A 17,459-nucleotide genomic window follows, 5' to 3' on the forward strand; every position below is an offset into this window, starting at 1 on the left:
ATCAGCAATTGTGGATTTTTTTTTTAACTTTTATGTCAAGCTCACTGACAGACAGAAGTCATATATTAGATACAGTGAAACGTACACATTAAAAGTGGTGACATTATTGTGTCTTTGAGGTCAGCGGTTCAGTGGGCTTCTGTGTGTGTTGGTCACTGGGGCAGTGAGCCCAGAGAGGATTCGGGTCAGCAGAACTCAAACCAGCTGCGGCGTTAAGCTGGATTTAACCACCTACCAGAGGCTACACACACAGACACCACTCCTTTTCATTCCCAAGCTCATACTAATACACAATACCCACTTCCACACTGCAACAGACACATGAATAGAAAATTACCCAATCTCCATTAGTCCCTGTACCTCCTTCCCTCCCCTTCCTTCACTCTCAAACAAAACCTCTTTAGATTACGATCTTAGAAATTCTCCAGTACTCATTTGTCACACTTAAAACAAACCTTAAACTACACAAACCACAGTATACACAAAATTACAGTATAAAAACCCTATTCGCTACTACTAGTTTTGTTATGCTAAATGGCTATTACAGACAAATAAACTTTCGGTTGCATAAACGTAAAACGTAAATACTCACAGAGTAGAGATTTAGAATCAGCCCTGTAACATGCAGAAATCTGGGAGTTACCGCTGCATTTGTTATGCCGTGCGGATTAGCACTGGCACAGGCAGCTGGACGCTAATCTGTGTCAGCACTGAGGCAGCTGCCACTCGCCCAGACTTACACCCCTGTTGCAAAAAAACCCCAGCTGACCCTGATCTGTCGCCAAGAAACCACACACCATGCTGTCTTACACGACCCGGCTAATGGGGTGATATCTTGTGGCTTCCCCTAGCCATATATTCCTACTTATTGTTCTTTAGCCGTGGATTTAACCCTCATTAAAAAGCCGCTACATTCATGGAGCCACTCCCTCCGCCTGCTAAAGGAAAGTCTTTTGAAGCCATGTTGAGGTAGGTGGGTGCGACTGCCTGAGACTGGCAATATAAGCGGATACCTAAGTGCCAAAAAAAACAGTGTAAACCACTATCTCATTGGCTAATGTTGGAATTATGCTGTTATTTGGGGGAGTCTAAAGCGGAACTGATTGTGAATGGTGGAAGGGGTATAGGGAACTACAGCCTGGAAAAAGAAAAGGAGTAAAATGTAATTTTTGTTAGATCAGTTGGCACATCAAAGGCCCTTTGAGAACAACATGATGAATTTCAGTGGGTTGTAATCCTCTTTTAGGAATGACTACAAACACAGGCCAACAACTTACCTGCGGGAGCTTCAGACAATTGGAGGACACTTCGTACTCTATATACGCCTTCTCCTTGTTGTTGGCATCTTTGCCCTCCTGTGTATAACACAGTAGCTGGGCGCCATGCAGGGCTTTATCCAGCTCCTCCACCTTGTACACACAAAGAGCCGACCGGTCTGTGGGTGTGGGAGTCGACGCCTGCCCCATGGCCATAACCACAAACAGCGTGGGTTGTTCACGGTGATAGCCAAGTACAGCCGCCTGTGCCAGATTGTATCCTTCACCGCAGGAAAGCGGCACCTCCACATAAGAGTAGAAATTGGGGTCTCCTGCACAGAGTCTTGAAACATATGTCCGATACTCTCGTTTGCCCCACACGTCGCGCCGAGAGAACACAAAATAGACATAGTTGTTGTGGGAAAAAGCCTTCACAAAGTGGTTGTTGTATTCAGAGTAGCTACCGACAACCAGCTTTCCAAGTTCTTCATGGGAAAATGCTGGTGCAGAGTGTCGGGCGACTGGGGTTAAGCGTCGCATCGTGATTGGCGGGACCCCACCAGGTCCTTTACTGGTGTAGCCCCGCCCAACAAGCATAAGCAGAACACCTTTCTGCTCCACCACCACACCAACTGTGGACACTCGAGGGTCGTTTGCTGCCACATACTGCGTGTCCACGGGGTTGTCGGTCTTGTACAGCACCTGAGAGACGTTCTCTAAGCTTCGCTTCTCGCAGATGCCCTGCAGGACCGTCCCGCACACGATCAGACTGAGTGGTTCCCTTTCTTTGACCTCTTCCAGCAACAGAAGCTTGTTGGTGTTGTCCGTGGTTTCCGCCTGGGTGCAATCGGTGGGGTCAATGGGGGGTAGGCAGTCCGGGCTGTCCAGTTTAGGCCCCGTTTTGCCCCAGGAGAGCAGCTGCAAGTCTGGGGAGAGGTGATAGAGCACATTTACCGCCCCCACGTAGACGTGGCCCGAATGGGTGTCGAGCAGGAGGTGATTGAGGCGGGAGCCACTCAGGGTGAAGAATGTAGGGGGGCTCTGAAGATGACCGGGGGCCAGAGGCAGTACCAGAGGCCACCACAAGATGGCGAGGAGCAGCAACAGGGGAGCAGCAGCTGGCATGGCACCCCCTCACCTGCTGAAAGAGATAGAGATCAAGAAGAGAGAAAGAGAGAGCGGGCAGGTTGAAAAGAAGCATGCATGAAGAAAGAGAATTCAGAATGGAGGGACAGGGTGAGAACGTAAACAACAGGGAAAAAAGTTAGTCAGCAAAGTCAGAAATGTGGAGGCAACGTGCATGAGGAGAGTTATGGGGAGGAAGCAAATATCCGGGAAAAGACAGTAAGGAAGAGGGAGAAGGGCATGAAAAGTTGAGTAACACATGAAAAGGAAGGAAGAGAGTCAGAAGGCAAAGCAAGATAGTCAGTATTAGCGGAAACCAGAGAGAGGAGGTGATTCAGATGGGTGATCGAGAGAGATAGATAAAGATATAGAGAAAGAAAGGGAGTAAGAGAGGGGGGAAAGAGAGAGAAGACAAATGTTAAGTTAACAGAAAAACACCACAGAGAATACCTACTGCTGCACATCACCATGCAGCACAAAGACTATAGTCTTCAAACACATTCTTTTGTTCTTCAAAGTTCTGCCACCTTCACACAGGCAGTAAAGGATGCTTGAGTGAGACTGCCAGGCTTTGGTCCAGTGCAATAAAAGACACACGTCTGAGACCAAGAAACACGCAATACTGGAGTTTACTTCAGAAAAGTCAGAACGCCAGTGTACGAGCGGCATACGCAAGAATGGCAGCTGATAAAACGTACCAAAGTGCGCCAGATGCGAGTTCCTGTTATCATTAAAATCCTTTGCTGGTGTTTGTGTCAGCCTCTGGGTGTCTGACTCACTGTTTACTGGCCGATCCTGACTGCCGCAAGATGACATGAGAACACATTCTCGTGTTCCTCGGAATTATCAAGATTTGAGATAGAGAGATAGAAGGCAAGAGAGGGAGAGGGTAAGTGGGGAAACAGAAAGAGATCGAGAAAGCGAGTGTGAAAATATGAGAGCGCTGATAAAGAGTAATAGAGATGTGAAGAAGTTAGGTGCTAAATTATGCATGATGCCTGTAGCTGTTGCCTTTCTGGTTTTACTGATGAAACTGAGAAAACAGACACCGCTTTAATCAACCACTCGAAAGTCTCGAGCGTCAGCTGTTACATTCATTTATCAACCTCTGAACAAAACCGAGAGAAAATAAAGAATCATCTGATGCAATAACACCTAGATTTTCATTTTCTTCAGAAAACGCGTGGCGCATCCCATACAGAACTCAATGCCATAATGCGTTACTATTGCATTGTGCTTTGCTATTGCTACATGGTCAGTTCTATTTTTTTTTTTTTACTTGTTGGCATGCAGTTGCTAGGATATTCTGTGTGGTTGCCAGGGTGTTAATATGCAATTGCTAAAGTTTTCAACTTAATGTTATATGGCTGCTAGGTGGCCCAAGACAAAAATCTACCCCAAACCTATATAGCTACTTTCTAAAGAAGAAAAAAAACATATTAAATCAGGATATACTAGTTTTGTGGTTTGATCTGAGCTGGTCTTAGCTGATTTAACTGGAGTTAAATGGCAAGTGTGCTTCCCAGCCTGACCAGCTAAAAAAATGCCCAAAAAACTAATCTAAAACCAGACAAAAGACCAGCCTGACCAGGAAATGTACATTGATCCAATTCTGCAACGACTTCTTCTATAACTTACAAATATTAATTTGCTCTCTCTTCAGAACTAAATTGAACTACACAGCACAACTCTTCTCAACAAGACCAAATTTGAGCCATCATTCACATCCGTAGCACAAGTAGTGCGAGATGAGTTAGCCTACACACCAAGGTGTAATATTTAGGGTTAGGGGTTCATTCAAATCCCTAAGCCCAAGTATGAGCAATAGTAATAGTTATGCTTGCCTTCAAGTCAAGTCTAGATAGAGGCTTGACTAATTTCTGCCAGTACGCCAAACACGATTCCATTTTTGAAGGAGAAAAAGTATCAGAGGACACTGAGTATCTGAGCAAGAAAGTTATAGAGGGAAAAGAAAGATTCATCTTTAATTCATATCACAGCAGCCAAGAAGTCTTGAGGGCCTAGTATATGAGAGATGAAGAGAAGGAGCAAAGGAGAGGAGGGAAAAAAAATTCCAGAGATGCTAGAGTCTATCAGTATGCATAACATTTTACCTCGTCTCCACCTTCAAAGGGATGGTGGGTAAGAAAAGGACAGTTTGACATGCTGCTGAGATTAGCCACTTCTTTTCAATTAGGCTTTGGACTGGAGAGTTCACGCGCCACCTTGTTTATGAAGGCTGAAAGCTGAACATCGCTTTGTACGGTGTCTCTTGTCTACCTAGCTTAAGGACTCATGCTATCCATGTTTAATGAACATGATCAAAAGGAACGAGCTCAGAGAGCCTACGGACCGCCAGATGATTTTTCTTATCCTTAGTCATGACCTGTTTCGCCAAGGTCTTGCACAACAGGATCTGGAAAATCTAAATGATGCTGACTTGCATTCAGAGTGGAAAAAAACACTTTGATAATAAGCGGACATGCTTTAGATATTCCGCAGTCAGCAAAAAAAAGATTCTAGAGCACTTTTTCAAGTGGTCATATCATGAAAATTTAAATTTCCCTTGATCTTTTATTAAAAAATAAGTTCAATATAGGCTATGACACATTTTGGTGTTAGGCAAACCAGAGTAGTTATGAAAAGTCGTGTTAGTGTTTTTTCCTAATTTTTGATTTATTTTTCTCATTTATATTTTCTAAAACTGCGCACAACCAGCCAAGTTTAAAACTCTTGTTTTAGTTCAATGGTTGACAGTTGAACTGACAATCGACAGTTTTTTTTACAGTTTTCCACATTTGTTTCGGACTACCACTAAAATGTAGTTTGGCATGTGCAGAATTCATCATGGCTACGATGTCAGTCAATATAAATTAGAGCCCGACCGATATATCGTTTAGCCGATATTATCTGCCGATATGAGCCTGTCGCTGATATATCGGAATCGGCGAATATGCCGCCAATATGAAAGTTTTTTTTACAGAACATATAACGCAGATAAAATGCTTGAAATGGTGTAATTACTTAGTTTGTCCAGCGGCGGAGGGTGGCAGTTGAGAGGGCTCCCCGAGCTGAAGGGATCCCCCGAATTTGGTGGAGATCCGCCGGCGCGTTCGCGAGATACAGTACATATAATATACATATATATAATATACACAAAGAATATCGGCCGATATATCGATATTTTTTTTAATCCCAAATATCGGTATCGGTACTGGCCCCAAAAAACCCATATCGGTCGGCTCTAATATAAATATCAACACCTTTTCAGTTTTGAATGACCATGTGAACAAATCCAGTAAACAAAGTCTAGCAAATCTCTATATTTACATTTACGGCTGATGCTTTCTTCCAAACTGATGTACACTGCATTCAAGGCATACATTTTATTAGTTGATGCATTGCCTGGGAATCGAATTCCTGCTGTTGTCATTGCTAGCAATCATGCTCCATTGTTTGACCTACAGGAACGCCTATAAATCATAACAGAGGTCATTTATATATAGCAGTCTTAAGGGTACAGTAACGAAAGCAGTCTGATGAACTCAGTCAGTCAGAAAGAGGGTGGCAAATGCTTATGAAATTTCAAATTCTGACTATTTTTGCATACCTTGTTTAAAATTGAGATAAAATGTAGGATATCATACTGGTATCGAATAGACAATGTGTAAATGCTACATGTATCAGTCTTACCTGAATAAATCAGTGAGGCGTTCACAGCCCTAGAGCATTTTAATAGCGAGAGGGTGTGTCGCCACCACCGTATCCTCACCGAAAATCTAACCGAGAGTGGCAAACAGAAGCGAAACGGAGAGCTTGCGATTAAATCCCACCCAGGGTGCAACCATTCCTACACAGATCCACCTAACAGCAGCAGACAGGGTGAGAATGGCACAGAACAAAAGTGTGCTAAAATGGAGCATGCAGGAGGTCTCTTATACTGTCAAAACAGGCAATTTCACAGCTTGAATTAGGTCGAGCTTTTGCAGCATCAGCATTCATCTCCATTTTTTGACTTAAATGGTAATAACTGTTTCGGGGCATCATAGGAGCGAGTGAGAACACACTCCCTATTCACTAGGAAAGAGGAATAGCTACTGCCTTTGTGATGAGCAATGGAAAAAGCTTGGGATATATATTGGAGACGAGCTCTTCCTTACACACGCACACACAAAGAACTGGGACTTGACAAAGGGAGGAAATAAACAGAGGTTGGTTTTGCAGCAAACTATTGTAAAACCAGACAAATAGCTATTATACTTATTGCAAAAGCTGTTATTCGAGATATGCATCATGTAAACATGTTTTAAATAGGGGGTAGCATAGTTTATCACCCTGAAAGGTGCAACCAATTTAGGGAGAGCCATTTCGACTGCAGGCTGACCTTTGACCCTTGCTGGAAGCGCTTTTGCCGCCCATTTCTTTAGTGTGTGTATGTGTGTACATTCACAATCTCGGTAAACTTCCTCTCCTGCACAGCAGCATATTAAAACAAAGCACATACTTACTAGGTTGCTACGCTCACTCAACACTCATTACCTCCAGAAACAGACACGCTAGTAATTATAGCGTGCATGTGTGTCTAATTTCTTTGCCGAGTGCATAATAAACAAAACACAATATCAGACACAAAGCTTACTAGTACACACAATTCTTCCAGACAGACACACTTTCCACACAGGCAAAACCCACAAAAAATGAAGGACATCACACAAAGCATGCAACTGGCACATTCAAAAAAAAAGTGAGCCTCTGTGTGTGTTAAAAAAAATGAGATGAGCTTCAGAGGCCAAGACTCCTCAATGGGGGTGAGCCAACAGACAGACATGCAAACCCCACCCATGCTGTGTGCTTGCGCTATCAAAGGAAGAAATCGCTTCGGCAGGCTTGACATCTGACAAAACGTCTCCCCTAATTTAAAGCAGTCTGAACTGATGGAACAATATAGTCTGGCTACAATTCTTAGGTTTTGGTGGGCGTAACTACCATCGACCTTAAGGATGCATCCCTAAAGTATTCAGAGATGTCAACTGATCAATATTGATATTTAAATGACTTCACAATTTCCCCCCAAAACCGAACACTTGGTTACATCCTTCAATCTAATGGAGCTTTAATGCAAAATTCTGCATGTACAAGCAGATGCATGTAAATTCATGAATGCTAATCACGCCCTTCTAGCAAAAGCTTCATAAAAAATAAGCAAGTCATGACATTTTTGCCTAATTGGATCACTTTCTCAAGGTGTGAACTTCTCAGATGAGATGTTTGCTTCACATTCGAGTCTGTACGTGCCACACAAAGAGGGCGTAGATCGGGTGAGCGGTCACAGAAGGTGGGGGCAGCAAGATTTTGAGTGGAAATTAACCTGGAAATCTGATGTGACACAAAGCATCTTGCGACACGCACCACTGCGTCTCGTCAAAACATCTCTCGTCATTTAAATGCATCTGAATTCATAAAGCATCAGAAAAGTGTCTGAATTCATAAGACAATGCAAGACCCAATTAATGGGATAGTCCACCCAAAAATATCAATTCTGTCAGCACTTACTCACCTTTATGTCGCACTAAACCTGCATGACTTATTTTATATTGCGGAACACAAAAAGGTCTCATTAGTTAATGCATAACTAACATACATTTACTACAGTATTTAGCTACAGCAGTTCACGTCAGCTCAGGTCCATTAATTAATATTAACAGATACAACTTTTGATTTGAATAATGTATTAGTAAATGTTGAAATCAACATTAACTAAGATTAATAAATGCTTTAGAAGTATTACTCATTAGTACATTTTAACTAATGTAGCTAACTTATGTTAACAAATGGAACCTTATTGTAAGTGTTACTAAAGATATTTTGAAAAACAATAAAATTGGAGCCTACTGACTTACATTGTACACTCTCAGAAAAAAGGTACAAAAGCTGTCACTGGGGTGGTACCCTTTCAAAAGTTACTAATATGTACCATTTAGGTACTAATATGTAAACCTTAGTTACTGATATGTTCCTTTAAGGTACTAATATGCGCCATTAAGGGGTAAATATGGTACAAAGGTAGACCTTTTGAAAGGTTACCGCTCCATTCACAGCTTTTGTACCTTTTGTCTGCTCATATATGAACCAGAGAAGACACTTTTCAAAATATCTTCCATGTTCTACAGATGAAGGAAAGTCATCAAAGTGATTAAATGCTGACAGAATTATCATATATCCCTTTAATGACCACATCCTTGCAAAAGCTTGATTAAAAAAGCAAGCCATTTTTGACAAGCCTTAAGTTCTCATAAGGTAAGATCACATTTGCGTCACGTCACACAAAGCAGATCGGGCACAGATTGGTGGGGTTGTCGCAGCAGGTGAGACTGTGCCATGCTAACGCAGGTGTCAGGGTGGAAATAAACCTGGAAATTCAGTGCGAGACAAAGACAAAGCATCTCGCAACACGCATCACGTCTGGTGGAGATGGGCACATCGCGGAGCTGCCGCTGATTATTACAGCGTTGGCTCTTTGAATGCGTACCGAGAGTGAGAGTGACTGGGATTTACAAGTCTCTTTGATGCCAGGCATGAAAGTGTCAGCACACCAAGTGTGTGTGTGTGTGTGAGCGTGCGAGAGAGAGAGAGTTTGTGAGAGTGTGTGTGTGTGTGTGCCTGGGGTGTGCAGTGGTTAATCACCACCTCTGTGCAGAGGGAGGGTGGGCAAGTTCTCATTTCCATACTCTACGCCCAAGCAGGAGGGGGTGATACTTTGAGAAATATGGAACTAGAGAGAGAGAAGGTTGGGAAAATTGAAAAAAAGAAGAGAAAGGCAAAAAAACAACAGAGAACGCGTCTGGCTGTTTTAAGAACACAAAGCGGGAGTGTGATAAAATACGCTGATTAGTAAAGTAACCTCGTGCATATTTCATCGCTGACAGTTGTATGCTACTCAGGCTCATAATATTTTATAGAAAAGACTCGCCGGTTCGTATTTACTCAATCTTTTCTCCCTCCCGCCGCGCCAACTCAACTATCTTCATATATCTGTTGCAATCTGTCCTCTGTCTCCAGCAAAGTCTCCTCTCCTCATCGCTGCTTTATACTCTCCAACTGAGCTCATGAATATTTCGCGCATATTTCACGCACACTGCTAGATATCTGATATCATCAGGGCGTTTCGGCAAGGAGAGCAAGAGTTTAGCTCTGCTGTTTAGGTCCTGCAGGAATTTTTGCTGGAGAAAACACGGCTGCGGTCGAACTAAGCGAGTCAGGCAACCAATCATCTAAGGCTGCCTGTAATTATCACCTCTCTGAACAAACAAATATGATGACATCTTATTTTGATGGTAATGAGCCGTAATGGCCACAATGGGAGATATAATGATGCTCAAGCAAGCTTTTATCACAGACGAACTCTGTGAATCTGCAGGAAAATGACACGGAGTGGCTCTTTTGAATGCAACCTACAGGTAATCACAGTAAACCTTTTTCTAAAAAAGCGCCGTTTCAATTTTACGCTGATTGAATTCAACAGTTCTGGCAGGTTAGAAAGGTGCACATCTATATTCATAAGCTGGATGAGTGTGAGAAGTGCGTCTACTCTCTGTGAATTTTAAAAACAGTTCTGGAACCATCAACCGTATGATGATGATTATTAGGTTTCACCCTCGGCTCTCATTTTCACACCGGCAGACTCTCTCACTTCGTGAGCGGCCCACACTGCTTTCATCACCACCTTGACAAGCATCTGCGTGCATAAAAATGCAACATTAATTATTTGATGGGGGCAGATAAACACGCTCACTCCAGTGAAACCGACAGGAAGGGAGCTGCCACTAAATTCACGGGCTACTTCGTACATTACACACCCTATTTAATAGCTATTTTAGAGGCTGAAAACAACAACAACAAAAAAACACAGCTGTATGTTTTGTCTGCCCAGCTCAGGGAGCATAATAATGACTTTGAATGAAGGTTCCCTAAAGCGTTTACAAGCCAAACATTTTGCAAGATATGGGCCGTCTTTGAAGAGGGAAAGAAAATGCAAATTCGCAGGAGTGCAATTTCAAATTAGAGACTAAAGGGAGGAAAAACTTGTTTGTGGGTACCGGGTGCATGAAACAATAAAAGAATGTCAACACGAGCAGCAAATTACACCCCCCATATGCTGAACGCAAGGTGAAAACCCACCACTCCTCAGGGACTAAAAGGGAGGAGGCGTTTAGAAAGGAGACAATGGAGTCATAACAACAGGGGGAGCGCGTGAAAAAAGAAAGAGAGGGTGAAAAGAGATGTTCGGGTTTCATGAAACTTGGTACGGCTCGCTGAAAAGACACAATCCCGAACGCGACTCCTAGAGTGGCACTCCACACCTCCCGGAGGAATAGTACAATAACCGCAAGCTGCTGATACAGAGGCTGGAAAAACCACTGAGTAAATGTGTGATTAAACATCTAGTTATCTTCCAATTAAGCCTGAATACATTAGATCCACTCTACAACAGGTTAGCGTGGCATTTGAGGTCTTTGACTAGTCACCTTGGACTAATTGGAGTCTTGAGAATAGGATGTCAACGCAGCTGTCTGATAATGTTGTTTCAGATGCATTGACATTCATGTGATGTTATTTATCTACAGTGACAGACTAAATCAGTCCCATTAAAGTTTTATAAACGGAGCTGAATGAAAAGGATTAAAGAAAAATGAAAGGCATTAAAATGTAATTTAGACAGCAATTCTCAGTTAGTTTAAAAATGTTTGCAAACTACATTTAAATAGCAGACACTTAAAAAAGATGAAAACCATTTTGCTTTTCATGTTTCTTTTTTTCTTTTCTATCAAAGTGAAGCTTGTTAGAGCTTGAAACTGAATGCAAGAGCAAAAATCAATGAATACTCTCAGAGGTCTGTCCCAGAGTGCAGGCAACCTTCTGAGAGGTTATAAAATATAAACAGAACATACTGAACAACGAGCTGAACACAAAGACGCATTATGTTCAGTGCTCTGATGGTAAGTTATGAAATGCTAAATGAGATTCCTGTCAGGTAAATGAAAACAATACATTATTCCTAATCACATTAGCCTACTTAATTTAATGAACCCAAGATCATAAGAACTTCGCCATTGACATTCACAATAACTTAATGTAACATAACCCGAAACATTTCCCTCAAAACAAAGTAATTTTTATCTGAAATGCACTTATTTGAATCTGTAAACCGCAAAAGATGATCACCGCGTGCTTTTCAAAGCATCTACAGATTAACAAATTCAGCGCTCAGTATCCAAAAACGCAAAAACACCCAAAAGTTTCTCAGCGAACTGTGCTACTCACTTCATTCAGCGGCACTGCGTTTCATCCCCTTTGAAGTCAAAGCGAAAGTCTTGTTAATTTTTAAAACAACAACACAAGCGTTTGAAAGTGAACCCGGTAAATCCCATTATGCGTGTGCTACATTGTTGTGAAGCGGCTCAGACTCCAGCGAGCAGCGCGAGCGGCTCTGGGATAAGTAAATAATAATACAAATCTGCATTTATCAAAAGGGATGTAGATCCCACAGAAACCATCACAAAATTTTTCAAAAGATTCATTTTACAACATATTTAGGAAAACATTTGCATATGAACATGCATTTTTTTCAAAAACCCATTTAAGGATTATGAGAATTATCTTTTAAGAAGCAATATTTAAAATTAGTGGTCTGTGCATGTGAAAATATATGGATTATCAGTATATTTCATAACAACATTACTAACGGTTTCTGAAATATAGGCTGCTAACCAATTCTAATGTAAATCATTTTTGTGACATTTTAGCTAATTCCATAATTTAGCTAATTAACTAATTCCCTAGACCTCTAAAGGTCCGTAACATCAATTTTTTGTCCATATTTACTGTGGTCTTTTTAGTCTTTGTGACGGTCTACAACATATGTTACTGTAATTCCCTGAAAGAACTGGGTTCTTTATCCATTGCTATGAAATGTGCTAAAATCACAATAAAGTTGACTTATTGGTGTTATTTTGCATCACTGATTTACATACAGTCTTTATTAATATTTTTAATTAGTTTTAATTTTTATATTTTCCAATTTAAATTTTATTCGTTTTAGTAATTTTTATTATTTTTGTTAGTTTTTATTTTTAAATGTCTATATATTTTTAATTCATTTTTATCTAATATTTACTTTATTTTAGTAAGTCAAGTTAAACTAAATGAAAATGAGAATAAAATATTATTTTATTTATTTATATATATTTACATTTTTCGCTTTCATTACAATTAATGTTTTTCTAATTTTATTGTGTGTTGTCATTTATATTATTATTATTTTTAAACATATATCTGTTTTTTTATTTCCGTTTTAGTTATTTTAGTACATTGAGGCAAAGCTGAAATGTAATACGTTTACGTTTTTTATATTTTCTTTTTAAATTTTGTTAAAATGTTCTTTATTTTGTTGTGTCTGTCATTCTTTTATCATTATTTATATGTCTATATAGTTAGTTTTTATTAATTAGTTTAATTTTTTTAGCACAAGTTAAAATAAATGAATATAAGAAATGTTGCCATGGCAACCGGCTCAAATAAAATAAGTTAGTTACATTTTATTTTATTTCACTCAGTTTATTTTGTGTCTTTTTTTGTATTTATGGTTTTAGTTTTCGTTAACTATAACAACCCTGCCTCACACAAAAGCACAAAATCTCCTTGACACAGCAAAGAAATGATGACGGCTCATTGTATTTAGTCAGAGCCGGAGAAGAAAGCGATAGAAAGAGCGAGAGAGTCAGTGAAGGGGAGAGAGTTGAGAGAGAAGGGCTCCCCAGCGGGTTTACTGATGAGCAGGCATGCGGGGAGACTGGGGGGCTCAGCTGGGGCTGTTTGCCCAGCAGTGAACACACGTCATCAAGGAGCTCATAAAATATTAATTCAGCACACAAAGACGGGAAGAAGACGGACAGAGTGACCAGAGAAAGACGGAACGAGAGGGAGAGAGACTGATGCAGGCTGAAGCGTAATGAATGGACCGAGGGGGAGGGAGGGGGCCGTGGGGTGAAAGGGTGACATGCAGTAATTGGGGGGAAATCTGCGCGGCGGTGGGTGGAAACCATTATTGGCAGGTGGAACAAAAATGGACGCATCCCTGAAATAATGAAGCGAGGGGGAGGAGAGCAAGGAGGAGATGCGACGAGCAATAAGATGAGAATTGGCACTCATTTAATTACAATTGCTTTAAAATAAAATGGTTCTCATGACAATGGCACGGAATTAGAAATAGCGGCGCGCTTCCGACTGCAGAGGGCCGAGTTTGGAGGAATGGGCTCGGAGCGTATGTTCACATAAGAAGTTTTGGCAGGAAGCGCAGCGCCCAACAGTTGTCTGTTTACACTCCTGGAGCCAAGGACTGGGCCCACAACAGAACAATGCTGATTTGTTAGGAGGACTCTAAGCGGCTCTTCATGTCCAAATACGCGCTGGCACACAAGGACAGGCGCTGAATAGAGAGCACGCACACATGCGCATCCACACCGGATCAGACATCAATACATATCCAGAGTGTTAATATTCCGGAACAGAGGGCAAAGCTCTTAGGGATGCCTGAAAGCAATAATCAATTTTATTCAGATAGCTGCCTGTGGGATGCGTGTCACACTAGGGACGGCGTTTAAAGTTAAAAGAGAGGCCAATGGCTAGAGCAAAAAAAAACAAGGTTTATCCAAAAACGGGTGATCTAATGTGCTGCTTATGCTCTGATTACAGGATTAGGTTACCTAAAAATAAAACGTCTGTCATCGTTTACTCACCCTTATGTCGGCCCGATGCCGTATGCTGATATTTTTAACACAGCAGATGTGTTAAAAATATGACGAGTCTAAACACTAACCTTTTTTATAGTGAGCACATCAGACAAACTCCAAAAAGGACCAGAGAAAACATTGGAAAACCTAATAAAAGTAGATCATGCGACTTGTAAAGTCATGCAGTGGGTTTGTGTGAGGTACAGGCAAAAATTTCAGAATTATTTGTAAAAGAAAAGAAAAAGAAAAAGAAATACTTATAAAAGGCGAGTTAACCAGCAATATTCTGAAGGGCAATGACATTAGACAGCTGCAGTCGAGGGCAAATGTATTTACATTTATGCATTTGGCAGATGCTTTTATCCGAAGTGTATATTTTAAGTTCATGTTGATGAACTGAACCCTTGACCTTGGTGTTGCTAGCATCATGCTACACTGTTTGAGATACAGGAATGCAATTATAAATAAATAAGGGTTACACAAAGTGTAATGTCATATGGACAACTTTGTTTTTTTTGTCCTTTTCAGCAATGGAATGGTTTATGTGTGGAGTGAAAAAAACTTCCACATTTCTCCTGTCCACAGAAAAATATCAGAAAAAAAATGTACTTTAATTTGTTTCATTTGGGTGAACTACACCTTTAAGAACAGCAGTGTTTCAGAAAAGTTAGAAAGAGGAAATCCACAGCAGATAAATAGGACAGGATGAGAACACAGGCTTGGCCGGACACACATTTACCCTGCGTCTCAAAATAAAGTCCTCATCAGCAAGTTTGTGAACCTTGTGGTTTGCCTGGTGATGCCAAATGACTCAAAAAAAGGAGTTCAGATCACACCTCATGCACTTTGCAGAACCTGTGGCTGAATCAAAAACAAAACACTGACATTTACTTGCAAAGCAAAACCACACAGGACGAGCATCAGAGAGAAACAGAGGAGGAGTAAGCAAAGGAGTGATTTAACAACACTCCTAATGTAAACATTTTATTTTAGTATCATTGATCTACTACTATAGTTTTAGATTCATTAAAATAATAAATATATATATATATACAGTATATATATATATATTTTCTGTTTCACTTTAATTTTAGTTAAAGTTTTACAACAAAAGCTTTCACAACAAAAAAATATGTATTTATTAGTTTAAAAATATATATAATTATTTTTGTACTTAAAGTTAAACTAAACAAAAAGGAGAAATGTTGCCTTGGCAATTAGTGGAAATAACACAAGTGAGAGACGTAGGATTTAAAAATGCACTAATAGATATGACCATATTTCTCCGGCTGATTGATTACATTAAGAAGGCTACTACAGTACAAACATTTTTGTATTAAGTTTTCTCAAATGTCATGTTAGAATATGCAAATGAACCATTGTATAATTAAATATGCACTAATTTGCATACATTGGCACCACAAAAGCCAGAAAAAATACATTGTCAACATGTTTTTAGGAATACAATGTTCTATACAATTAGGAAAATGAAAAAAAAAAAACTCTGTAAAAACCTTCAGAATATAGAATATAGGAATAAAACTGTCAAGTTTGGTGAATGGAAGTCCTGCTGAAGTGGAGATTTCTGAAAAAAAAAATCATTTTGAGAAAATGTCCTTTAAAGATATGCACTGTCATAGAAATCTACAGATGCAATAAATTAAACACTTAAAAGTCTATTTTGCATGTTTTTCTACCCACTAGTCGAGTAACAAAAGGTTCTTTATGGCTTTAGTTACTAATAATAACCCTGTTTAACGACTGAATAAACGAGTGAAAGCAAGAATGCAGAAGAAAGCGTGCATGCATGTGCCCATCTCTATTGCTGCATGCCTGGCACTGCCAGAAAAGAGTCTCTCTCACAATCAAGGGCAGCCAAACTTCAGTCCACATTCCTCCCTCTCCCGCTCTCGTTTGACTTCTTTTTCCATCATTCCCGACACAGAACGTTCCAGTCACGGAAAGCCGCTTAAATGCGCAAATCGCATGCCTATTACAATATCAAAGCGAGACTTGATAAAGATGACAGTGTGTGTGTTAACGGAAGCGCCGTGACCTCCCCGCGTGTTGGACGCCTCTCGTCATGGCCTGAATGGAGCTTCTGTGGCTGGACATGACCGCTGACCTCTTTCTGCTGCAGAGTTTCCTTTTTACATGACGAGCCAAATATCCAGCTCTCTCTGAGCTCTGAGTGGAATAATAAGTCGTCGCTGGATTCCCGAGGACGTTTCGTTTGCGTTTCATTGCCAGAAGCCCCCGAGGCTACAGCAGACGAGAAATAAGTTTTCCTGCACCTCACACACGATATTAAAGTGTCCTCTTCGGAGCGCTTCGTCACAGCAGTTGGGATCCGTTAATTGACTATGAATTGAATATATGAATAATTGATGTGTTGTAGCAAATTTGAGCGGTAGGAGAAAAACAGCAGAAAATGGGACTAAAAAATAATTAGGCGACTTTGTGAAGTATGAAACACAATAGTGCTTTGAAAAAGCCAGATTAAAACAAGGGGAATATGTGCAACTACACTTTAACGCCTTCTGATGAAAATGTGTGCTTTGCATGTGCAAAAGGTATTCTGGGTGGTTGCTAGGGTGGTTACTAGGCAAGTCCACCCTCAGGTTTCTATGATATTCTGGTCTCTAGATATGATTTGGGTGAACTTATGGGATTTTTTTTTTCTTCACAGTTTTATTGTTCACCAGGCAAAAATCTAAGTTTTATTGCTTAGGAAAGTACTGGGACACCTTTCCTCAACACAATGCATGATTTGAGGTATCAATCATGTCTGCAGCACAAACTGCGGGATAAACGGCACCAATTTTTAGGGATTTAAACAAATGATGTTAGCCTTAGCAAGCACATGCTATATCCAATAATAACTTGGTTTAACCTGATTCAATTGACTATAGTTTCACATTTTAGAAATGGGTTTTCTTCAAATAAAATTAGCATGGAGACCAAACTCAAATACCTTGTGTGTTGCGTGAATTGAGAACTGGGCCCGTATTTATCAAGCCTCTGAGAATTACTCTCAAGAATGTTGCTAAGAATTGACTTAAGTGTAAAAAACTGCTCTTAAAAGTTAGTTATCAAGCATCTCAGTCGTAATTTAAGCGAAGTGTAGGACTAAATCTTAAAAGTCAGTCTTCGAGTTGATTCACGACACTTTGTTGCGCCACAAACGGGATTTTGGATGACGAAATACGCATGGACCAATCACTAAATAGATTTCCTTATTTAAGAATATTCTCAGATAAATTCACATTGAATGGTTAAATTCCTAATA

General features: G+C 40.4%; 1 protein-coding gene across 1 annotated transcript in view; it reads right to left on the reverse strand.

Moving 5' to 3' along the window:
* LOC107743121 (plexin-B3-like) overlaps positions 1–17,459 on the reverse strand; it is a 74,497-nt gene that overhangs the window by 31,264 nt on the left and 25,774 nt on the right. Inside the window, exon 2 of the mRNA XM_016556245.1 lies at positions 1,278–2,397. Within this exon, the coding sequence (XP_016411731.1) occupies positions 1,278–2,381 (1,104 nt within the window). The 5' untranslated portion in view covers positions 2,382–2,397. The remainder of the gene's footprint in view (positions 1–1,277; positions 2,398–17,459) is intronic.

Source organism: Sinocyclocheilus rhinocerous, unplaced genomic scaffold, assembly GCF_001515625.1.
Source record: "Sinocyclocheilus rhinocerous isolate Xijiao unplaced genomic scaffold, SAMN03320098_v1.1 scaffold797, whole genome shotgun sequence".
Taxonomy (NCBI): Eukaryota; Metazoa; Chordata; class Actinopteri; order Cypriniformes; family Cyprinidae; genus Sinocyclocheilus; species Sinocyclocheilus rhinocerous.